Here is a 25,984-nt window from a genome sequence, read left to right as displayed (position 1 = left end):
AGGGTCATTATCGCTGCGGTATTCAATTACAGCTCTCACTGGGCTTCATTAGGATGCACGTGTGTCCTGTGTGTCTGAGTGAGGAAAATATTAAACTACAAGTCAGGCCAATCTTACCTTTGGGTCTGGCGGGGGGGGGAAAGGGAGGGAGGAAATAAAATTTCAAGCTCTTCCCTCTTGAAGATGCACAGAGGATCTGCTCATCAATTTTTCACTCGGTTTCATTATGACATGAATGATTAAAGTGAGTGGGTGTGGGGCTGCCTCAGACTGATTAGCCACTAAAAAACAAGATTAATGGAAAATATCTCTGCTCGACCTTACTGAACCCTGACCAACAGTTTGCTCTTGGCATAACATTTCTGTTTTTGTTGGTTTTATCTTCTATCTACAGTTAAAACATAAACACACCTTCATTGATCGTTTGTTGAAATGCCTCCTAGTAAATGGCACCATGACTTCAACAAGCTTCTGACAGGATTCTGCCTGAATCTTGTCAGACAGAATCTATTTAAGCCCTTTTCAAAACTCTGAAGAGGGAGGTTTTCATCTCATCTCATTTAGTTTTCTGGTGTACATTCTATATTTATGGATTGTTCACAAATTCTAAAATCAGTTTGTGTTTGGGGTCATTGTTTAGTTGGAACTTTTGATTGTTGATTGATGGTCAAGTTGATGGAAGGATTTGGAGACTTTCCTTGTTCCTTAATATTCCATCCACTTGACACAATACATCAGAACCACAAACAGCCAAACAGACCATGATGCTAACACCACCATACATGACAGTAGGGTTGGTGTTCCTAAATTTGACATTTTCACCGCATCTCCTACAAACATACTTATCATTGTGGTGAAACAGCTCAATGTTTGTGATAAAATTTTTCTATAGAAGATGTTCGTCTTATTCATGTCAGCAGCTGCTAATCTCAGTTGTGCTTGAAATAGTTTTGTGGAGCATGGCTTTATTTTTATCACTTAAACAAGCTCATAGTGTGCTTGAGTCTTGGTGGTTTCTGGGTTGTCCCTGAATATCATAAATTTCCTTCACCTCCAGGAAATAGTTTGGATTAAAAATTTCTGACCTGGCCACAACTAGATGTACCACTGGGTGAGTGACCACAAACACTTCAAAAATATTTGGGACATGATGATCCAGGTTAACACTGAGATGGCCTTATCATAAGCTATTATCACAAAACCTAATGTGAAAAATGCTTAAAAGCCAGGACCAAGGAGCAAATCAGTTTAAAAGAACTCCTCCACTTCTAATAAGCAAATTGGTCAAAAATCAAACCACATGTGCAGAAGAAGCTTGTTGATGGGAAAAACAAGGGTGAGGTTTCTCTGTAATTTACTAAGAGTCTTTTGTATAAACATTTTTTGTAGAATATGTCTGTACATAATTGAGCCTCTATGTGTAACTTTAAACCAGAGTAGATCAGAGAAATTCATTTTTAAATTCAAACTTTAGCATGTGTACTGAAATACATCACTTGATCCCCCCAAAAAACTAAACAAACAAAAACAAACAAGCAAACAAAAATAAAGATGGTGATAAACAGAAATTAGGGCCCATGATGAGAATGTATCAACTTATCACAGGGACATTGATATCTCTATTTATGAACAAATGTTTCAAATTTTAGAAGCCACACAGTTAGGAGACATTAAAGTAAGCCATGTAAAAAGACATACAGGCCCTTAAGTGATTGGACTTTTTTATATTCACATAAACCTATCATTTTGACAAATATAATCTTCTTAAAGTACAGTCTCTTACTGTGAGGATATTAACATAACAACTGGAGAGAGGGGTTCATAATCACAGCTTTTTAATATAAATCAGTTAAGCAGAAAAAAAGGTCTGCACTTTCCATGGGAAAGCTGCAGGAAAAGGAGCCCCAAGAGTGAGTTAAACAGGGCATCCTTAGACTGCAGACACAGTATGAATCCAAAAGAGATGGAGCAAGATGATCATCAGTGAAACCCGCACAGCCTGCCACACCGTAGCATACTCCAGGTAGCACCAAAAGTCTCTGTAAGGTGGAAATCATTCCTTAGCTTCAACAATAGAAATGGCAAAAACTGATCTAGATTAACTTCTCATCTTACTGTGGTTTGACCGGACCACTGAGCAAAGCAGCCACAACACAACACCCACCGCTCTCTAATTACAGAGGGAAAATGTTCATTTTTCTTTACCGCTTCCTTTCACTTACAGTGCTATAATGGTAGGATATATGCTGCACACTTGAAAATAAAATTAGTAACAAGAACATTTACTGGAACCTGATCCCACATGTGTAGAGAAATGACTGCCCTATTTTAGAAAAAAAGCCATTAAGGTATAAATATACCTCAGAGTACAGACAAATAATAGTAAACATATGTAGATCTTAGACATAAGAAATAAATACTGTATACAACAGTAGGGGTGGGTCTAGTCAGACATGTTTAAGTGCTACCAGTCTGCTATATATCTAGGCCCCCAGATCAATAATTCACTCAGACTTTTGCTAAACCACCTTCTGTCAGACCAGACAACTCCCCTTGGAGGGGCTTGTAGACAGAAGGACAAGTATAGCAATAAACAAAAAGAAAAAGAAAAAAAAGGTTTTAATTAAAACGTGTAAACATTGTCCCAGGTTTTATAGCTTGAGTTTGCTCTTATATGCTTCTATTTCTGTCTGTTTTAGAGATTTTGCTTCCTGCTCATATGACCAGCTGCAAGAGATGAAAACAGCCATGGGGTTTCTGCAGGGATGAATGAACGATCTCAAGATTTGTTGAATTGCGACTTTCATTTGATCTCAACATCACACAGACAGGTCGGTATGCACTACTTCCAAAATGTATTTTCACACAAAAAAATAAATAAATAAGGCAGAAATTACTTCTAATAGTATATATAATGAAGATTTGTGCTGGATCTTCACAGTCAGCAAAATTCCTTTGAAAATAACAATTATATCATATAGACTGAGCCTTACACACATGTGGAACACATGGTACCATAAAGGAGAAAACTATTGGCAAGTCTTTTAACTCTTTATTACAAAAGCTACTTTTATGTTCAAGACTTTGTAAAAACCTTCGAAGCATGAAAACCAATAAACCATAGAAATAAAAGACTGCAGCACTGTGCATTATTCGTTTCAATTATTTTGGCCACCTAACAATGGGCTAAATTGTTATGTGCAGTTATTAACTTTAGACCTCACAATAAAAAAGCATTTGTAAAGCTTAGTTTATAAATGACAGTTTCAATAATTCTCATCACCGTGTGATGCTTTTACCTTTTTGGTGAAAAGTAATTTAAAAGTTGTCAACAAAAATCTCATATTTGGTGAAATCTTTCATCACAAATTTATCAGTATTGTGTTTTGCTGTTTTTATTTTTCTTTTAAAAGAAACTTAACAGTTTTTGAAAAGGTGACACTCCCCTAGCTATTTACTGTGACAGGGATGCCAAAAAACTTGAAGATCAAATGTGACGAATTAAAATATACAATATATATGTGTATATGTGTATACAAGCATATGTATAAAAGTATATGTATAAAATATACATATACTTGTATAATCTGACAAATTTTTATTCCATTGGCATCAACACATTCAAAGTCATGCAAAAGAAACAGGCCAAAACAAAGAAAGGAAAGCTGGCTCTTAAAATAGATGTGGCATAGATAAACACCTTCAGTTAATAATCTTTGCATGCTGGCCATTCACATCTGGAGCTCCACATGTGGCAGATTATGACCCAAGCTACTCTGTCATACAAAACAGGTGTCAGTTCTACATCACAGCAACATCAATGGCAGATTGCCACTGCACATGGAGCGTACACAAAGCAGAAATCTACACAGAGACATGTAGCACTGCTGAATATTTGACAAATGTAAGGAAACAAGCATCATCTGACTGAGCAATATGTTGAAAGTATGGGAGGTGGAGGGAACATTCCCTTAAATGAGCACCAAAAGAAAACTAAAAGACACAAAACATCCAGAAAACACAACTGCCTCGAGGTTAAGACTACTCTAGCCATACTCATCACATCAATCTAAGTAGTTTCTGATGAAGTTATAGCTCTTATTTTTAATGCTGAGGTCAGAGGATTAATTACTTGGCTGTTTTGAGTACTTTATGCCTTCTGCTCTTCTGGCACAGACAGAGGAATTAATTCCAAGGCTTTAATGGTCTAATGTGATTGTTTGTTTGCATGTGACCCACTGACTCCTCATGCATCTCACAGCCATATTTCACATTAACACAGCAAACTTCGTTGACGCCTTTACAAACAGAGGACAGCCTTGGAATCAATTCTTGGGGAGGCTCCTCCAGCCATTTCTCAGTGCTAATATTTGCTTTTTCTTCCCAGCAAACCTATAATGTAATATTGGTTTAAAATAGATGTTTGGTAATATAGGTGCACACATTTGGTAAATAGCTCTTATGTTTGTTCAGATCATTGACATTTATTTTTTGCTGAGAATTAAAGAACTGGCTGGGGGAGAGGACTTTGCTAACACTCTTGTGCACAAGGAACCTCCACAATTCTGTTTGTGACTCTAAGCTGAAACCTTGAATCAAACAGCTACGAATTGCTCTAAACACATTACCTGATATGTAAGCAATCTATGGTAAACAAACCAGCAACAGATGCTCTGATCTATTAATAATAATGTCAGTCATTTTAAATGTCTTATTGTGAAAAAGTGAGTTGTTGTTTCTATACTGAAACTTATAGAAGTATAGTTCTATATATCCTATATAGTATATTCTATATCCTATCTATAGTATAGATAGGATTAAATAAAGTGATTTGATTGGATTAATATTTGCAGTAATTCAACTGCATCACTAGAATATTGAATCAACAGCTACATAATGTTTCCATACTTTGAAAGAGTAGGTAGACAAAATTCTTTTAGACAACCTTACCACTAGATGTCACCAGCACCAGTTGCTGTCTCCTTTAAGCATTTAACCACAATCTAATGGTTTTTCTGAGCTATTGAATTAGTATGCTGACAATTTAAAGGTAATGAAATAATTTTGTTTTTCCTGAAGATAGGAATAAATCAGACATGTTAAACTAAACCATAATCATAAGTTCCAGAAATTGTGAGTGTGTGTCAGGTGTTGGTTAGCTGTGAAGTTGTAGTGTGTGCATCAGCTGGTGACAGACTGGACTGTATATTGATCTACAGTGCCCCTTTGCTGTCCAAGTCTTTAACCTCAGTTTCAAACAACATGCGTCTGTGACGGAGAAATCAATGCAAGTCACCAACCCCAGTTCAACTCTGCTGGACAAGTTGGCAGTGTAGCTTTCAGTGGCAAACAACTTCTACATGCAGTTATTGCTGAATGAAAGAAGAGTTTGAGATATTTGAGGAATTGTAATAATGCTAAAAAGAATACCGTTTGCAGTTTATTTCATTTTTACTTTTAGGATATAAACACCAACATGGTTTCTAAGCTTGTCAACTACCATTTACAACTTTCTTGCTTTTGTGAAAAGAAATATTATAATGTACACAACATTGTGTACAATTATTGTGTGCAATTGAATGTACACAATATGCATATTAAAGGCTTAATGAATAACATGTAAGTAATGATTCAAGCTAATAGATTAACCAATAACACAAATAGCTCCTCTCTGTTATAATCAGTTTCAGCTTGAGTGGACCATATGTATTCTATGAAAGATTGGTTAATATTTTCTGACAGGTTGCTCTCATAAGTCTGTTTTCCACAAGCATGATACAAAGTAATTACTATCTCCCCATCTGTCAAGGTGAAAGGCTGAGGGCTATACCTTTTTCCACTGTCACAAAACATGAATCACAAATGCATGAAGAAGCACAAGAGACTGCATTAAAAATATAAAAGCCAGTCTGACATTTTGGAGAGGTCAGAGAAAAAGTTGAGTTCAGAAGATAAGAAGAGAATACGGTAATGTTGACCCACGAGTTAAAAAAATACTCATATCCTTTGATGAAGTGAAAAAAGGCAAAGACAAAAATAAATTTTACCCCTGAGGGTGTAGAGTCAGAGCAGAACATAGCCTCTTTGAATATGAAAATGTAAATATCATGAGCGCAGAAATGCAGAAAGAAATGTTGGTGGCACTTTCTATTACAGCTAGGTAATAAAATGTTGCAACAATAGGATAGTAGTTTCAGGATGTTTCCTGAAATTTCATGAAATACTAGAGTCAAAATATGGATTGTGTAAATTTAAGATATTCATTGAAATAATTCAAGTAACCTAAATGCTTCGATAACATTCAAAAAGACTGCCTTTCTCAGAACTCTAAATGCCTTATTAGAGTCAGTGAGAATAGCCTTGACTTGAATGTATTGGAATCTACAGTACGTCTCCATTTGAATATAAACATCATATAGTGCTAAATGCGTTGGGAGCTTAAATATGATTTAAATTAAATAAATTGAAACCATTGAAGACATTGGCAAAGAAAAAAACAAGATGGGTGAGAAAGATGAAGAGAAAATAAAAGATGATGAAGAAGTGACTGAAGCATAAAGGTCGTTCTTTGCACTTTTCATACTTGGAACTGTCTGTCCCTAGTGAGTCCGAGTAATTTATGGGAAATTAATTTATATGTACGAGATGTGGCCTGTAAAGCGATGATCCTGAACTTTTATGTCCTCCATCTGATTTCAATCAGGAATTTTTACTGCATATCACTCTCCATCTGCCTCCATTTAATGTCTTGTCATGACTTTTATAAAGATGTAAGGGTATCCAAGCAGATTAGCTAGCAGCTCAGACAATATTATTTTACTTGATTCACAAAGGAGATAAATCAGAAAACTATGACATGAAATCCTTTTAACTTGTAGCATATCTTACTCTTCTGTTGGTATCCTTTTGTTTCAATTACATTTGAGTCAGAGCACACTTGAAACTCACTGGCACACCTGCTAGGAATGTATAAAAAGCAAAAAACAATAAATCCCTCCAAATTGCAGTAGCTCAATATAAAAAAAAGAATAATCACTCTTTTAATTGATCAAATTAATTCAGTGAAGAAAGCAATCCTATTGAGGTACTTTGGCTGTGGAAGACAAGAAAGAGAAGGTTTGTGTCCAATGAACTATTTCTATTTTCATATTTAAATATGCTGCAGATTTTTGGTCTCCCAAAAGACCCAGTGGAAACCTGCTTTCTGCTTCTGGCAGAGGACACCATATTCTATTTAAAACAACCAGGTGTATCAAAATGTTTATGATGTCAGGCTCTCTTAGCACTTGACAAAATGTAATGTCTGTAATGGTTTCACAATTGGAAGAGGTATTTCTGATGATTTCATGTCTTCACGATATAAAGCACTTTGAATTGCTGAAATATAGAAATAAAATTTATTGAACAATTTTGAAGAAAAAGAGGCCCACAGCATGACAGATCCTCCACTACACTTAACCAATTGATCTTTTGTTTCATGCTAGATCCACTTGGATTGATTTTTGCTGAAAACCTAATCGTATTCTCAGTGAACACAACCCAATCCAGTTAAAATCTCACTAGCATTCATCAAACTTCACACATGGGCATTTATTAAAATAGCAAAGAAAAAAGGCCTTTCTTGCAACGTGTCCCCGACAACCAGTTGACAGGTAGACAGCATTCACTTGATTGTGGTTACCAAGAGATTTTGTGGACACTTTGTAACCACTTCGAACTATTTGCTATATTTCTCACTCAGCTCTGGAGTTATTTGAGAAACGTTTTTCCCAGGTCTCTCTCTTCAAAGTTTTCAAAGTGTCAATAAGTGGGGAAAGAGCTGTATTGTATGTGTACCGACTTCATATAATTTTACATACAACAAAATCTCTTTCATTCCCAAATAAGAACTAATTCAAAAGGCAAGCAGTTACATAGAGTTCGATTCACTGGTATCTTCTGAACATAGAGTTCCCACTGGTTGGTTTGATCACATCAGGCTAAAGCTCTGTGAAAGAGACGCTAAGCGCTTAGAGATTTGGCCCGACCCTGTTTTAAGTCTCAGATGAGTTATTGCCAAAAACTGTAATATTGCTCAGATAAACCAAAGTGCAAAATGAAAACTTGTTAGCTTTCAGCATGAATCGAAATTATTACTGTAATATATCATTGTGCCCTTAGGCTTTACCCAGAGCTGGATATAAATAAGTGAGACAACTCTTAGCTTGAATCTGTGAGCTACTATTGTGGAGTTTTGTGTTTGTGTTCAATGAAGGAAACAAACAAGCAGTGTTCCTTTAGATCTAACTAATCCCAGCTTTACATAAATTACAAAAGAAAGGAAATAGTGGACAATTGAAATGGGTAGAATTTGTGGAGAGAGAAAGAGGGCAGACAAAAAGGCAAGTACAGAAGTTCATGCGGGACGGTGCAGAAAACCTTAATTTGTACGTACAGATACACATCTCTATTGAAAAGCAACCAGCAATTATAAACCGAGTAACAGCAATTCCACTTCCTCAAAGTAGAGATGGCAGCAAAAGTCATCAATAAATTGGAGCCAAGAGGTAGCAATTTCATGACAAGATTAGTTGCTTTCCACTTCATCAAGAGATACAAGTTCTTCAGTCTCACACCCTGCTTCACCTACTCCCAGGGCTAATTGGGTTCCTCCCTGATCTAATCTGAAAAAATGTTGTGAATGTTAATATCAAACCCAATATATCATGTTCTGATATATTTTGATTTCACGTAGCATCATTGCCTATTCAAAAACAGACAGACGAAAATAAATGCACACAGGGACTCTCACTTTAAAGTTTTATCTGTTAAAATAAATAAATAAATAAATAAATAAATAAGTAAATAAGTAAATACAATAAAATTCAAAGCTCAGCTCCTGAATCAGGAAGCATGTCAGTGTGTCTGATGAGCTTTGAGTGTAATTAAAAAGGGGGGCACAGAAAAGAAAGGGAAGACTATGTTAGATTTTAGCAAATAGAAGTATATGCTTGAGTTTGCAAAACTATTTGCTCTCAGGGTATTTGCTCTCTCAATATTTCAGTTTGCTGTACTCTTCTTAAACAGCGTTTCCTGTAAATAGATTTGTGTCTAAGGAGACTCTTATTTTTGATTCTAGTCATAATATGTTTGTGCATTTCCAGGATATTTATATCTTACATTTTAGATATTTCAGATTTTAGGAAAACTCTGAGAGAACCTCGCCTGTACAGAGATGACAAACCGCTGCAGTAAAAGCATGACTCAGTCTAACTCTTTTGTTGAAAATTTACGCATTAGAGTTAATGTACCGACTCCAGTAAAAAAAAGAAATGACTGTTTTCTCCTACGCAGGACTCAAGTTAGTCTGACCGGATGTCTGCTTACAGCTTTCAAACTTTGCTTTATCTTAATAGCACCTAATGTTTTTTTTTCTCATTTTCAAATCCTTAGGCTGTTTTAAGATGATGAATGTTTTTGACAAGACAACATATGACGTAAGCCTGTCTCATTGGTCACATGTCTCCATTAAATATAAGTTTTTCTCATTTCAGCGTAAACCAAAGAAGGTAGCAACCTAATAGTAATATAATCCCATTTTCTAAAGATCCAGTGGTTTTAAGATTGCTATAGTTGGACAACTGGGAACTTAAGACAGATTCTTGAAGAGAGTCTGCAAAGCACAGTGAAACTGCAAAGCACCCAAGAGCTCCATCCCAGAATCTGCATGCCACAGTTAGCATGTTCAACTTTGACGTTTTATGACATGACAATTATGACAAGGCTAGACGAGAATGCCAAAATTTGAAAGCTTTGAAAAAGAAAAGCTGTACTCTCTAGATGAATGTGGCAGCAAAATTTTCAAGAGTTCTTGAAAAGTGTTCTATGAACAGATTACATACAACAAAGTGAGGAAATTTAGTAAAGCGACACAGCACCATGTCAGGAAAAAAACCCAGTAGAACATTTAGACACAAACACCACAAAGTGTCGAGCACGGTGGCAGTGGGTCGATGAGTTGGGCTTTCTTTGGAAACACGAACAGGCCATCATGTATCCACTAAAAATGGCACAAAATTAATAAAGCAAAGGATTGCTTTGATGCCATAAATAGTAAGTTATTATATTTCCAAGAGTGATGAATTTAAAATTTGCATTTCAATAACTGAATTGCCAGAAATGTGAAGAGTTTTGCTAAAGTAGTAAATATGCTAAAACGTACAAAGAGTGGTGTTGGCATTTTGATTACAAATTAGGTGTTTGTTTGTGAAAAGTCTTACTTGTTGAACTACTAAGAATTGGTGCAATAATAGTACATGTTCTTCTGTTGTTGGAATCCTATGTCCAACTGAGAAAAACATAGATAGATCTGCTGCGGGTGGTTGGAAGATCTGGTAGTATTGGAGCATGACAGCCTCACTTCTGTCAGGCTGTTCTAGGGCAGCTCTGGCTTCACTATATTAACTTTACACAATCAGCATGTGGATGTGTACATGAATCAGTAAATGCCTTAATGTAGAGTAAAGTCAAGATAAAGTGCTGTACAAGTACAGAACATTTGCCATTTACCATTTTGTGTGTTGAGCAGAAAAGACTATGCTTTGCTTCAGACCAATTTCAGTAGCAGCGTGCTTGTACTTGACATTTTTTAATTATACTTCACACAATTTGATTTAAATTTGTGCTACCTTCAGATTGACATTCTGACATTTTACATTTGTAAAAGCAACCACCTGTATTGTTCTTTACTATCAACAGTTTCAATTGTTCTTTTACTCTGTTCTTTGTTGACAGAAGGTATGTTCAGCTGACACATTCTGCAGACCAAAACACTGTGCGACATCAAGACAGTAAGAAATATTTAATTTGATTTATTTCAATGAGAGATATGACACATCAAGATAAACCTAACTAATAGTTTTGCATAACATGTAATGTCGGATGACCTATTTCATTTTATAAATTTCACAGTGGTATGAATGCTACTTTTAAAATTAAAAATAAAAAAAGAAAGTGAATTTAGAAGCTGAACAAACTAAAACACTGAAGCTAAAATACAAATCAAAAACACAATCTGTAACTGGAAAACTGTTAATCATTTTAAGTACATGAGGTATAACTATATGAATCTCATATAAATAATTGTGCGCACCTGACAGAGGTTAGTCCACAAAATGTTAGCTGTACAGAAATTTGAAGTGAATAAGACAGGAATAGAGGAGTTTTCATCAAAACAGAAAAAGCCTCAAATGGCTATTTCATCTCCCAGACAGTCAGGAGCTCCTTGTTTGTTGAGAGCATTGAGCAGTCTCAACGTCTCCCCATCTGTTCCCCAGCCAAAGATCTCCATCTCCTCATCCTCATCCTCATCGTCCTCCCCCTCATCTTCCCTGTCATCGCTGTCGTCTGAGTTCGACTCATACTCTGAAGCGATACCTGACTCGCGAAACCTGGTGAACTCCAGGCAGTCCAAAGATTTCACTTCTCTGGATAAGATGCTCGCTGGAGTGTTAGGCACATCTCGACCTTGAGTCATTGGCTTGTTAGACTTGAGTGATGGGGGAGGCGAAGGGAGTCGGGGAGGTGGAGACCCCGGTGGTCCCGGGAGGAAACGGAAACACTCCAGTTTGAGTAGACATTGGTCCCTACCTAGGGGGCTTCCCAGAGTCCCGTTGGTAGAGGAAAAGACGTTGCTGGTTCCGTCACCAGTGCCAAGTGCAGAGAGGTTGATGTCTGACACCTCGGATTTGGGAGTTGTAGCATCGCAGATCACTGGAGGTACCGTGGAGCGGAAGGTGATCTCCAACAAACTGTCCTGAGAGCCCACTGGAGAAAAGAGGCAAGTGGAAAAGATGAAAAGATGGATATTAGGATGGATCAAGTAATGAATTGATTGCTTGATTTACATTGTTCTCCCATCAGTCATCTTCTCAAAAGACAACTGTATGTCATAAAGATAAAAATGAATTGCTGGAAACAGAGCGATATAAATTCTAACAACATAAATCACTGGAGTCTCTTTTACAGCAAGAAAGGTCAATTGTGGCCTACAGTATTTCATCATCATCATGTGGCACTCAGTGAAGTATTTTGTGTCACTGTTTAGAAATTGTCCATGTTTTCAGGTTCAAATTTAAAGTTCAAACATATATTAGAACAGTGTTTACAAAGTTTTCCAACTTTTGTTTCTTAACCAAAACTGAGACTGGATTGCTAAATTATATATAGTCTGTGTCTCACAAAAGGATTCACTTGTCTGCCTACATAATACACACAGTTGATAAGCACCCCATTCTTTATCCATGGGGTTTATTATGATGTCAGGCCAATCATTTTAAGCTTTAACTACTTGAAAACCTATGAGAAGGCTTTCCACAATGGTTAGCAGTGTGTTGTAATGAGATTTTTTTATTACCATTCTTTCAGAAGTATATTTGTGAGGTCAGGCACCGATGTTTGAATGGAATACTTGGCTCTCACACCAAACTTTATACTTGAGAGAATGCAATTAGGAAAGTATTATTCTCCAGTTAAAGTCACAAACTCAGACTTGTCCATTAAACTGACAGTCATGTATCTACATGATCCTAGACTTATGTAGACTCTAGGGCCGTTTTATCCAACATTTTGTAGTACACTTTGTGAACTAAGCATTGGCAGCAGCACCTCAATTATGGAAACCCATTTTATCAAAACCTCTATGCAGTACTCTTAAGCAAATCAGAAGATTATGTACAGTTTGGAGATCTCTAGCTATTGTTGAGTTAGTGACCTTTGTCCTCTCTGTGGCTAGGCTTCTACTGGAGCTGCTCTGTTTTTCAAGGCCTTTTGCCTTGAAAAACACAGGGTGGCTGCCATTCCCAGTCACTTCCACTGTATTACAATGCCATGTACAGTATTTGACATAAATGGACTTAATGTTGAGCTGGCCTAATATCACAGCATTAAGATTGAAATTACTGAGCCCCTGAGTGTCCAGTTCTTTTACAAAGGTTTGCAGAAACAGTTTGCATGTCTAGGTACTGGATTTAATACACGGAACCATGGAAGTAATTGAAGCATATACCACAAAACTGAAAAACAACTCTTTAAATTATGGTCTAAATCTTTTAAATGCTTTAAGTTCTGATTTCTGTTGAAGATAGAGCCATTTAAAGCTAAATAATGTTACCTGTTTGTACATTGTTTGAATAAACCTCTCATCTTGGTCAAGCTGCTCTTCGATTTCAATAAAATGACTAATAATGTTGACTTGGATTAGTGCAATTTAAGCTTGTCACTGTTAATACGGCAACAGTAAATGGGTTGCACTATCACTGCAAGATGTGTCTGTCTAATTTAAATGTTTAACTTACATTAGACGATCTAAAAACTTTCCACATACAGGATTGGACTTTGAGAGCTCTTGAGTAGTAAATGTGACAGATTAGTTTCCAGCACCTATCTCTTCCACTTTACGTATCAGAAAAAACAATAACCTTTAAGCATGTCCGCGGAAAGTTTTCAAGTGTGGACAGAGAAGCATATTAAAAAGTCCAACTTGCCTAGGGAGTAATAAGCAAAGCTTCACGTTTGGAATATTTGCTGAAAAGATTAAAGATTGTTTCCTGCAGAGTGACATTTGGAGGGCAGACTGGGCTGTGGTGTTGCTGAGAAGATTGTCTGTCTGAATAGTCAAAGAAGAGGCTTTAAAATGCACAAAGCTGCAAAGAAAGGCATTGGAGAGGACAGAGGGGGGTCTGCGACAGCTGAACATCAGTAGGATGTGTGTTGAGTCTGGAAAAAAAAAATCTGAAAGCTAAGAGTTCAATAGAAAAACATACTCAACTCTCTTACCATGAATAGCAGCAGCTTCACAGAGGAAGAGAGTTTGAGGACTGCCATCTTTCTGAGCACAAACAGAAAGGTGACTAAATACGTATTCACTCGTGTTTTTTTAATCCTACATTTAATGAGCTTGATTTTTATTAGAATTTCTACAACTGTGTCTGCAGGCCAACTTTATATTGTGACTTGGTCCAAAACTAATCCCTACTCTAAGCCCTTTATGCACTCTGCAACTGGGCTGTTGGATATGGACAATGCCCAAAGGTTTTGTTGTTATTTGTTTGGAGTCTTTTGGAGCATTTCTCTCTTGCATGTTTCATGAATCTTCAGTTTTGACTGAGCAGAATAACCTTAGATAAAAGATTCATTTTGTGAAAGCATCACTCAAATGTGTTACAATACAGTAGGGTTAAAGGAGACAAACCAACTGATTGCAATTTTTGAGTGAACTGAAAGAAAAGAAAACCTAATTTCTGTGCCCACGATTGTGCAGATACTTATGTTAATTGCAATAAATTTGGATATCTTTTTGTTTTCATTGACTGCTGTCAATAAACGTACAGCAATTTGACAGTTATAAAGTTTTTTAATATTACAACATTGATATTTTGTCTAAAGGTTTACCAGTGTGTTTTCTTTCTTGTTGATGTTGCAGCTACTGACTGTCTTTTGAAAAATAGGATTAATGGAAAATCTGTATTTACTCTAGTATCTTGAAGGACTAATGACAATATAATGTAAAATTTGTCAGCTGAATCCACCCACTAGGATCTGCTTGAGGTTTCTGCTGACATCCACACGCAGCCCAGATTAATGTGACCGCATTGTCTGCATGTGGTGGCAGAGATAATAACTCTACCAGCCCAAGGGGCTACTAAAAGAAGTTTATATCTCTGTGCGTAAGGGAAAGTTAGAGATTCAGGAGGATTCGTTGTAGAGAAAACATGTGACCTTGGGACAGACTGAGGAAGAGGTCAGACTGGGACGAAGTAGCCGGATGTAGGGAGGAGGGTAGCTTACATGCCAAAATGGGTTTCATCCTGCTGAACATACATTTGATGGCCATGCCTGACTTATCAACATCTAACCCATCAACTCTAACCCACTGTAAATAATAAATGTAAATAATGAGATTTTAACTTACTGGAATTTGGTCCAACCATCTTTGATTCTAGCTCCTGGATTTGTTTAACCAGCAGGGAGATGTGCTGCAGCAGGTCTTTGTTCTGGAGCAGCAGTTGATGGACTCGAGCCTGGGCCTCCAGCCGAGCTGTGGCCTCGGCGCTTAGCTGGTCCTTCAGAAGATGGACCTTCATTGATGGATGAAAGGGGGTGAAATTGGGGTACAGGTAGTAGATATGAAACAGAGAGAGATAATGGGTTGATCAGACAAGCGTTGTTACAGAAATCCTTTAACATAGCCATAACATAAGCTACTAAATGTGAAGTCCATTGCCACGCCAAGCCTAGAAATCTGCTGAGGATTTAGCTTTAAAAACATGGCTGAGTCTGATCAACAGGAGAGAATGATTGATCCTCTGCAGTATTTAAACTGCACTGAATTTAATCAAAGCAGTTTGGAGCTAATGTCACAAAACCATCTGAGTTCTTTCACAGCCAGAATCGAAGAGATCAATCAGTGATAATCCAGTGGGGACTACTGAGGTAGAATCATCGCTCAAGATCAAGAGCAAGAGCAAGAGCACAATACCAGGAGTGGAAGGAGTTCTACATTTGAGAAACATTTGCACTTAGAAGAGGGCTAAAATGACTAAAAAACCAAAAAGAACATCCTAAGCTTTTACTGGAGGATCATGCCAGGTAAAACACATTTATCTGTGCTACCCTCAAAAATATACATAGTACTACCAGAGCAGGGGTGTCTCTGTCTATCTTAAATAGTCTTGAACACCCTGCTCTTAAGAGTGCCTCTACTCATTGTGCACTTTTCTTTATGTCTGAACTCTACAGTATTTTTACAGTGTTACCCCTGGGAGAACCTGACCAGTGGTGCTCCTTCTAAGTAGTTGATTGTTAACATTGATTTACAGTAATTAAGTTTTACATCCTTATTTGGCATTTGCTTTGGACAGAAAAGCATCAGACAAATATTACAAGCAAATGTGTGAAGTTTACCTAACAGTTTGTGACTTTAACTGGAGTTAGGGTTTTTGGTGGTAAACATTCCTGCTGGCATGTAACAAATGATGAAAATGTGGAGAAGCACATTTATCCATTGTAAAGTGCAGACCCAACTGTGAGCCTGTTTTCTGCCCATTAGCCCTGGTAATTTTGCAAAAGGCCAGAAGATCCTAATTCTTTAGCGTGTAGAAATAAAACTGTGCCGTAAAAATATAACTGTGTAACAAATAACTAACAGCGGTTATCATTCAGCATTTTAGTTGGATAATTATCCAAAACAGAAAATTAAACATAGAAAAGGTTCGGTAGACACAACATAGGTTGTCTTCCATGACTTTCTCAGCCCACAGACATAAAACTTGTAGTTTGAGGAGAGCAGAATGAAGTGATCCCTTTCGCTCCATGAAAAACTTATAAAATGGTACATGAGCAGAATAAATGGGTAAACGGCATACAAACTATAACAGCAGGGGTGCTAATAAGTGTGCTGTGGCTTTGTGGAAAAAGAAAAAAAAAATTACAAATAATATGACTGTTTTCTGCACCTCATTAATGTGTTCAAATTAACGGTTAGTTTTTTTGGATTTTGGAGACTATGCCAGTGTAATAGAATGTTAATTTATTTTAGTGCTTTTACACATTTTACTGGCTGCGCCTGAATTACTGATCAAGTACTGACTTTAAATAATACAACAGCAGTGTAAATCACAACCTTCTCAAAATGTTTGTATTTTTTATTTGGACAGTTTTGGGCATGTGAACTAAATATTTTATTAGAGTATTAATTTGAAACTGGATCTTTTAAAAGGCTAATCTCTATGCAGTATCTTATATCAACTACATACTTGCTATTGCTAGTGTAGATACAGACTTACTAATGATGTAAAGTGAAGTCAAAAATGATATTGTAGTAATTGATTAGGAGAAGTAAACAGCTTAATTATGTTCTCCTTAACATCCTGTTTTTATCTCTAAAAATATACAGTGAGTATTGAATTTCCTCTCAAATCCTCAAAGGTCTCAAAAGTTGAATGACTGCAGAGGATTTTAAGAAGATTCTCGTAATGTGAAAATCAGAGATACAAGATGCCGGTTGCAAAAAAAAAAAAACAGGTGACAAATAATCATAGCAGCCAACACACTACTTGATACAATGTGATGTGCACACAACTAATCTTGACTGTTGGGTACATTTTTGAACTCTTTTTGATTAGTTTTAAACTAACTTCAGTATTCAAATAAAAAATGTAATAGACTGTCCAAAAATATAAGATCTTTGTGCTGAAATTATTGTGCCACTATAAAATGTTCAAAGAGCACTCATGGTGCTCGAGTGACAGCTCTGATCCTCATGTAACCTTAATGCCACAGTCTGCTGTGGTTTGCCAGATTAAAGCAGACTCCATTTCAATTTAGGTATGAAAGGCTAAAACTAGTTTTACACAATGAATCATTTATTTAAAAATCGAGGCAGACACCCTTCAGTTGTTGCACACAAAATTACAAATACATACTCATATTTAGTTCCTGTGTGAGCAGCAACTACTTTGTTTTCACAAATGTTTGCTGCACCACCTCACATTCTAACTAGACACCTTTGCAGCCATGTAACTGCTTTCAAAAAGTTCAAAGGAGAAAATCTCAAAAGTCTCTAATCTGAGAGAAGTTTAAAAGAGGCTCAGCATTAAGGCAGACCACTTATTAATGATTTTCTGACAAAAGAGGCGGCGTACTTCTCAATGATTTGATTTGGCTTAACCTTGGAGCTTAGTCACAGACCAGCAAAGCTTCAAACACTAGTAGACTAGGATGCAAAGAAGAACTGAGGCAAAAAGAGGGGAAATATTTCCAGAAATCCATGAAGAAAAAACATCTAATTTAGGCTGTAAAAGTCAGGAAGGGCTCATTACTTTTAATATTACCTTGTTTCCAGATTTTCTAACAGATTCTTGTAAGACATTTTATATGCTGCTTTGAGTGTAAAAATGACTAAATCAAAGCTAAGCGTGGCTGAAGAGAAACCCACCAATACTTATGTGAAGAGAAGACAGGTGCGGCAAATCAAGGCTTCTCGTGTAGAGATACACGCCATTGAAAAGCATAATGATTCCCTGTTTTTTTTCCTCATTTCAGCACAAAGTGGTAACACGTAGCTGGTTACCATGGCAGCACAAAGGCTCTTTGCTCCTGACGTCAAGGGTAACAAATATCAAATAAGAAAACAGCAAAAAAATAAATAAATATCGACTACACAACAAAGTATTTGAAAATGGAACAATACACCAAGGACAGCCCAATATTCTGAAACACTGCTGTGCTCTGAAAAGTGGAGGATGGGCTTAAGAATTAGGCTTGTTCTGAGAGACACTGAAATAGCTGTAAAATTATCATGACAATAATTTTTACTCATTCAATCAGTTGGTGCGCTGGCTGTTTACTGAATAACCTGCCACATTTTAAGTACACCTGCTACCAGGTTGGGCATTTTTAAAATCAGACTTACCTAAATTTGATGTGGCATAAATTTAATAATCCATCGGAGGTATTTCTAAGAAATCTTGCTCTGTATCTACATAAAAACATCAAGGGGTTACTGCATATCTGTCCCACCACATCTCAAAAGTGATCATTGAATTGAGTTTTGGTGACTTTGGAGGGCATTGCAGCACAATGAATAAGTTGTAATGCTTTGGAGCACGGTGCATTATCCTGTCAGAAATAGCCATCATAAGATGGGTAAATAAATGGGCATAATCAGTGAAGTCCCTTTAATCTCTTTTCTTAATTTCTGATACTTGTTTTAACTTCTGAAAGTAATTTTTGCCACATCTCTAAAAACACACCCTCAAAACTAAGGTTAAAGGAAATGACACATTAGGGAACACTCTCTTTTGGGGCGTAGCTTAGATAGAGGCTAACAAAGAGAATTACAAATGCTATTTAGCTCTATTAACCCATAAGAATAGCATGAGCAAATGGACCAGCTGTATTTTAGTCTTAATAAATGGAATTCATGAATTCAACTCACTGACTCTTCGTGAAACCTCAAATATCAAGAACCTAATGGAGAAAAGATAATTCTCCACAATATCAATGTTTAACTGCCATGTGATTATTAACAAAAAGGGAATAGAGCAACCATTTTAATATAGAGACTAATGTATAAACATTCTATGATCAATATTATGGAGACTTTAGTCTTTACACACACAGATACTTTGATGATATTCCATTGTTACACAGGCTTTATTTTCCCAGTTAACTCACCTATTGCTTCAACACTTCTGGAAAAGCTGTCCACAAGGTATACGAGTGTGTTTATGTGAAATTTGACCATTCTTTCAGGGGAGAATTTATGACTTCAGGCAGTGATGATGGATGAGAAAGCCTGGCTCACAGTTTTGGCTCCAATTTATCACAGGTTCTCTATTGAGTTGTGGTTGAGGGCTCTGTGCAGACTATTCATGTTATTCCACATCAAGCTCATCCTTATGGATATTTCTTTATGCACTTATATGGAGTCATGTTGGTACTGGTAGGGATTGTTCCTCAACCGTAAAATGAAATTTCCAAAAATATTTTAACAATTACGCTATCTGTGTGAAATTAATCTAGACATTGTGTTTCACTGTTAATTGAGCTAATGGTATAAATTTACTTTTCAATAATATTCTAATTCATTGAGTAAGTCTGTATGGCCCAGCACAGAGGGTTTCTTTCACTGGGATTGAGCCCCTCAGGACCAACCTCAACACTATGTTTTCCCCTCTAGAACTTGGCACAATTCAGTCAGGCAGGAACTGTTTTCCTGGCAACTGTCAAACCCTGACTGTTTCATCTGAATGATTAACAGAAAGAGTAACATGATTGTTCACTCCAGAGAATACTGTTCTGCTTTAGAATCAAGTGGTGATGTGCTTTACACTGATCCATCCAATGCTTTTCATTAAACTTGGTGAGCTACGATTTGGGGACCCAGCTGCTCAACCATGAAAAACCCAGTCCTTGAAGCTGTTGGCATCACAATACACACAAATGTGTTCAAACCCTCTTTAAGACGTTTAAGTAAACATAGAAATAACTTTTTTTTTAACTTAAGCATTTTAGTAATACATCTTAATAGTTTTAAACCATCTATGAAGACAATATAGAGGAAGGTGCAAAACATATGCAGCTCTTGTGAGTAATGGTATTTCTTGTTCATTTTTTTACCAAACAAAATATTTGCCTCAAATCTTTTGATTTTGAGTTCCTTTAGTGATATTTTCTCTCACTTTCCTTTTTCCATTTCTTCTCTGCTGTACCACATTTCTGTCCAATAGGGGAACTTGTCTGAGTGTTTCTTCTCTTATAAATCCATACCACTCTACTCCTTGTTTAACAAGGAGCCATTCTGTTGGAGATGTATGGGACTGACTCAAAATTCACAGCTGAGGGAGAAAATCATCTGCTTTTATTAATTCTATAGTTTGCAACAAAAAACAATGAGTTCAGATTGTGTTGTGACCTTTGTAGAATTAATTTATAAAGAACGACACCCCAGTGATAACAAGGCTGATGTAATTTAGCACAGACAGGACACCATCTTAGATGATGAAGAGAGAAGTTTTGCTAAGGACATCAGACTCTGCACTGTTTTTCATACAGAATCTGCTGTAGTCATCCCTGTGGTTAATGCCTGCAGTGGCTGCAATTGAGACATTGATTGACTCTTGGTAGAAACGTGAGTAAACAATGCTACAATTGATAAAAATATATATTTATTTTAAGAGTCTGACCTATGTTTTAATGTGAAGATAGCACAATGTCTTATGAGTGAAGAAGCAAACCAAAATCAGACATCAAAAAAAGATAAAGCACAAGAAACTAATTATTGTCACTTCAGGTTGTAATTAGATTTAGTCAACCCACTGTGTCTTAATGCATCACAGTTTCCTTTTTATGTGCATTTTATTTTCATTATTGCTCCAGGAAATAACATTAAGTACAAACATGGAGCATGAGTAACATTTTCTTACAGAATTACCCTTTTATCCCCAGTGTGTTTGGATAACATACTATGGCAATAATTGAAAATTGTACTAATCGTCAGTAATAATGTTTGTCTTTATAGGCCAACATTAGCTGAATCAGCAGACATTTAACCAAGTCAGTGGTTATAAAAATATTATCAAGTCAGCACAGCACAAAGTAAAAACTTTGAAAACCTTCTACTTTCCAGAGTGTCATGGTTTGGAGATATTTTGCAGCAACAGGACCTAGTCATTTTATAAACAAAAGAATCCACCATAAAATATACTAAATATCAGACGGTGTTTGAGGCCAACACAACTTATTTGTGGAACCCAAATGGAGGAAATGCCTTATGTTATGTGGCACCTAAAACATAATATAATGTGTTCAATAATGATAACATGGATAATGAATGAACAAAACAGCACAATGAGCAACAAAACAAAACAAAATACAGAGTGTAAGTTCAATCAAAACTCCTGCATGGCCTACATTATAACTCATGTGCAGGCAATTTCCTGCTCATTTGGAAAGAAATTCCTTTCAAGCTGAAGCAGAGAAAATGATGTCTTTAACTAACAACAAAAACTACAGACAAAGTGCCAATTACAAAGGTGAATGACTTTTGTTTCACCACGATTGTTTCCAATAATGAACTTTCTGCAACCCGTAAGAGTCTGTTCTCTTATCAGTGTCCTAAAATTAAAGAAGCTTGGAGCACCTGAAACAACTCGTTAAAGCTCTAATTAGGGAGCGCTTTCATCAGTTTCATTGTTCAAAGACTATTTCCCAGAAGACCAGTACCAAGGACAGTTTTTGTATTTATAATACATATTTTTTTGTTTTAAAAAGGCTAGGAAATTCTCTATCAAGCCTCTTCTCTCACTGTCAACTATATATATATATATATATATATATATATATATATATATATATATATATATATATATATATATAAAATTTGACCACTACTTCCTTTAATTAAGATTCAAGGATTTATTCTATTCACATTTGGTCAGAATATAGGTATAATAATGTTTTAGTTTATTGTTGAGATAATTCAATGAGATAATAAAGTAAAAATGTTATGCGAAATTATGCAAAATTCACATTTTGCACATTTTCATACTTCCATTGGGGTTTCTACTGCTTCTAAGAATAGCTCATTGCATAAATAAAACCACCCAGTTGATTATTGACCCAGTTGATTTTTGGCAATAAGTTAATATTTTTTGGTGTCTGGAACCAGCTTGGGTTACCTACCACCCCCAGCTGAGCCCCATAAAGTTTGGTCAGCTGTTTTTTTCCACAGTATGCGCTGTACAATGTCTGCTGGAAAAGACAAGTATTTTGTTGTTGACTTACCATCCAGAAACCACTTTATGCATTCTTGTTGATTGTGCACATGGCTATAGAGCAATGGTTTTCAAAGATGTATGGTTGTATAATTGTGCATATGTTTGCAGCCATTTTTATGTGTGAGTGTAAATATTGAGTGAGGGGCCATGGCCAGTAGCAGCTTTTTTTTGGATTTAAAGTGACAAGAGGTCCTAAAACAACTAATTGTGAAAGGCGCTCAAAATAGGAAGAACTGAACAGACTAAGATCTCATTATCTAAGAAAGATTTTGTGCAAAAAATGTAATGATTTGTATGATGTAATGAGTTTTGTATAGCCCATAGACCTATTATAGTCTATTCAGTGAAGAATGATAGGTCACCTTTAAAACCAGTTTTCATTATCTAACGCTTTAAATCACATAAACCAAAGTGCAAGTCTTTTTCTGAGACCTCTGATGAGCAAGAGTCTTGAATGAGCAAAGCATAGGAAGTTATTTATAGTGAGCGCATTCTGCAAAACACAGATTAAAACAAATAAATTAAATAAAAGAAAATTTCATAAACTGTGGCTACCAGACGAGAAGGATTTTTAACTAACAACAGTTCCTTATCAGACAAAACAGAAACACAGCGACAGAGTACAAGGGATTAGGACTGGTTGTGTGCTATGACTCAACAGGCTGAGGATGCACTCCTTGTACAGGATTACCAGCACTGCTTTGCTTGCCCATGCCAGCTCTCTTTGATCTCAAAACGTTTGAAAACCCTCCAACAGCCACTTCTCCTGTATTTCTGTCAATTTGGAGGAAAAGCTTGATGGGAAAATTGTCATTTTGGTCTCATGACATGGAAACCATTAGAAATGTGCTTATAGAGCAGCTGAGATATGTGGAATATCTACACAAGGAAGGTGTGTTGGAGAAACAGTTAATGAAATGGAGCAGAAAATTGATCGGACCTTTAATCTTCTAGTTGAATATAGCACGACATTACAGTGACTTACAAAAGCAATCATTTCCATTTTATAGATTTGACCAGATGGAAGAATAAACAAATGTATATCTTATCTTTCTCATAGTTTGTCTTGCCTGACAAGGCAAGTACAGTACACAAATTGCGGAAGTGTTCAGCCCTGTCTGAGTTAACACTTTGTAGAAATACCTTTCAATGTAATTGCAGCTGTAAGGCTTTTTGGAGATTTTCGCTCCTAGCATTGTGCTTTCATACACTGAATTTTAATATTCAAAATTTCTTTAGAAAATAGTTCAAGCCATCATGTTTGAAAGTGAAGATGGGGAATAAAGGGTCTTCCCTCATCTGTTGAGCCTGCTTATTCAAACATACTGATTGGACCACATCTCTAATTCTGTTGAATGACGAAAGGACTTCTGCAACTTTTGAAGAGCTACCAGGAGAACTTTCAAGAGTAGCTGTTAGTGAATATGGCAGTTCTAAACTTTCCTGAAGCCGAAACTGAGGACCTGGAAATCCTTGCTGTGTGTCCTAGTGGATTGCAGATGTTCCATTTGAAGCAACCTCTGCCCAGTCAACTTGGGGTTTACCTGCAGGTTGCTAAGCCCAGCCGCGGTACCACTGACTCTCCCAGGGAGTCTCCAACTGTGCATCCAACTAACTTGGACATAATTTTAAATCTACTTGGCATTGATCATCTAGAGTGAGGTCAAGTGTCCTGGCTGAGATAAGTTAGTTAAATAAGATGACTTAACCAACTTTTTTTATGTTGATTTAAAGCTTCTTGTTGAAGAGTCATTGACTGAATGCTCTGTTAATGTTGCCATGTACTTGAAACAATTTGTATCCAGCAGAGTTTAAACAATGTTGATTTCTGCTTCTCTCTCTCCTTTTCCTGTTCCTCTCACACAGTCACTTTGTTGTCATACAGTAAACATGAAGAAGATCAGAGGAAGTGAATACTGTCAACGTAATGTATGTCCAACTATGTAATACGATTTGCTGTGAAGATAGGGGGTGCAATAAGTTAAGCACTCAAAAAGAAATATATGATTTGGAAGTTATTTGGTACAGATGCAGACCAGAGATGTATATGTAAACAATTTCATTTGCAAGGAGCTGGCACATCCAGAATAGAGCCCACAGGGGGGGGAATGATCAAGAGTCAAGTCAAGTACAATATGCTATTACTGGGGCATTTGACACCTAGTCCAAACTGTGAGTGAAACTCTTATCATACATATCTTAGACAGTATTATGAGCTCTTGAAAGAGTTAGATAAGATTTTGCACGAGGTTGAAGGACAAGTAAGAAGAATATATAAAAGCAAGAAAATGAGACAGAGTGAATTTCTGAACATGTGAACTACAGTAAGACATGAGCTCCATCATGCAGCGACAGAGCAGCAGCTGCACTGCCAGCTTTCATCATCAAACAGGTAACCATCACACCCCCTCAATTTCACTACTTCATTAAATATCTCAATTTCCACTCATCTCCAAGTGAGCTGTGGTTAGGGCTGGCCATCTCACTAATTTACTTCCATTTACTGTGGCCTCTGCCCAGCCTCCTCATCAGGTCTCAACAACAAAAATGATTCTAGTTTTCCTCTCAGAGCCATAAAATCAGAGGCAGTTTCAGCAACTGAGGGTGTCCACAGTGAAAATAGTCCCCCCTACATCTCTTATGATAATTCCTTTCATAATGAGCAAGCAGAAAACACTCTTCTTTTTTATTTTCATACAGCACTTAGCAGCTGGTGAGATTAATAAGCCAAGATTTGTAAGGCAAAAACCAGAGACAAATGTGAAGGAGGCTACAGATGCAATGATTTGCATAGTGCATAAATAGGCTTATTGATGTAAATTGTGAAAATGTTAATTCATTTAAACCTTTTTTAAAAGGTAAAAATCCTAAAACAAAATGTGGTAAAAAGTTTAATCAAAAGACAAATGCACAAATAAGTTATTTATTCATGCCTCTCTAGAATTTGGTCACAGACTTTAGAAATAAGTCAACGATTGTGTTGGAGCAGGGATACATGTATGACTCACTGGACACCATCCACTGGGGATCCAAAGCGCCAAGCTATGAGGGAGCCTTTTGAATCTTTTAAGCTGAAAGCTGGATTTGTATCGTTTCTCTGTTTAACTGACGCACCTTTCTGTCCAAAGAAACAGTTTTTTTTTTTTTTTTACAGAAAATTACATCGACATTATTGCCCAAGATAAATCTAATCAAAGTACCTAAATGAATAAAAGGATTCATTTAGAAAAGCTGTTTTAGAAAATCAATTTTACAAAACAAGCCTAAGTAAATTTAGAAATAAAATTGTTTTACAAGCATATTGGAAATCTCATGATAGTGTCTCATTGCATTAGAGAAAAAGGTGTTTGTGCACTTTCTCTTAAACAGATGACATGTGAAGAAATATTGTTTGACATAAAATCAGTTTTTGTCTTATTTATTACAATTCTTTGAAGTTGTTTTGTTGTGGTTATATAACTCACTAGAGCCTCCAACTCTATAAAATCAGAGGAGACTTGGTGTTTAAGATCTATAAATTATAAATTAAAGGAACATCATTCTACAGTGTTTTTTGTGACAAGCAGAAAACCCAGCAGATCCAACAACATCTTCCTGACATAAAACTAACACAAACTTCAGGGAAACATGTTTTCAGGGGGAGCAGTTTGAATTTCATATGTTTC

The 25,984-nt window shown here is 36.4% G+C and overlaps 1 protein-coding gene across 1 annotated transcript in view; it reads right to left on the bottom strand.

Moving 5' to 3' along the window:
* Positions 1-10,637: 10,637 nt before the first annotated feature.
* Positions 10,638-25,984, bottom strand: part of nos1ap (nitric oxide synthase 1 adaptor protein) — a 124,258-nt gene continuing 108,911 nt past the window's right edge. Inside the window, exons 9-10 of the mRNA XM_023339662.1 lie at positions 14,951-15,116; positions 10,638-11,805 (exon numbers count right to left, since the gene is read on the bottom strand). Coding sequence (XP_023195430.1) covers positions 11,225-11,805; positions 14,951-15,116 — 747 coding nt within the window. The 3' untranslated portion in view covers positions 10,638-11,224. The remainder of the gene's footprint in view (positions 11,806-14,950; positions 15,117-25,984) is intronic.

This window comes from Xiphophorus maculatus, chromosome 9 (genome assembly GCF_002775205.1).
Source record: "Xiphophorus maculatus strain JP 163 A chromosome 9, X_maculatus-5.0-male, whole genome shotgun sequence".
NCBI classification, from domain to species: domain Eukaryota; kingdom Metazoa; phylum Chordata; class Actinopteri; order Cyprinodontiformes; family Poeciliidae; genus Xiphophorus; species Xiphophorus maculatus.
The sequence above is the reverse complement of the archived record's forward strand: the minus strand, read 5'-3'. Positions and strand labels throughout refer to the sequence as shown.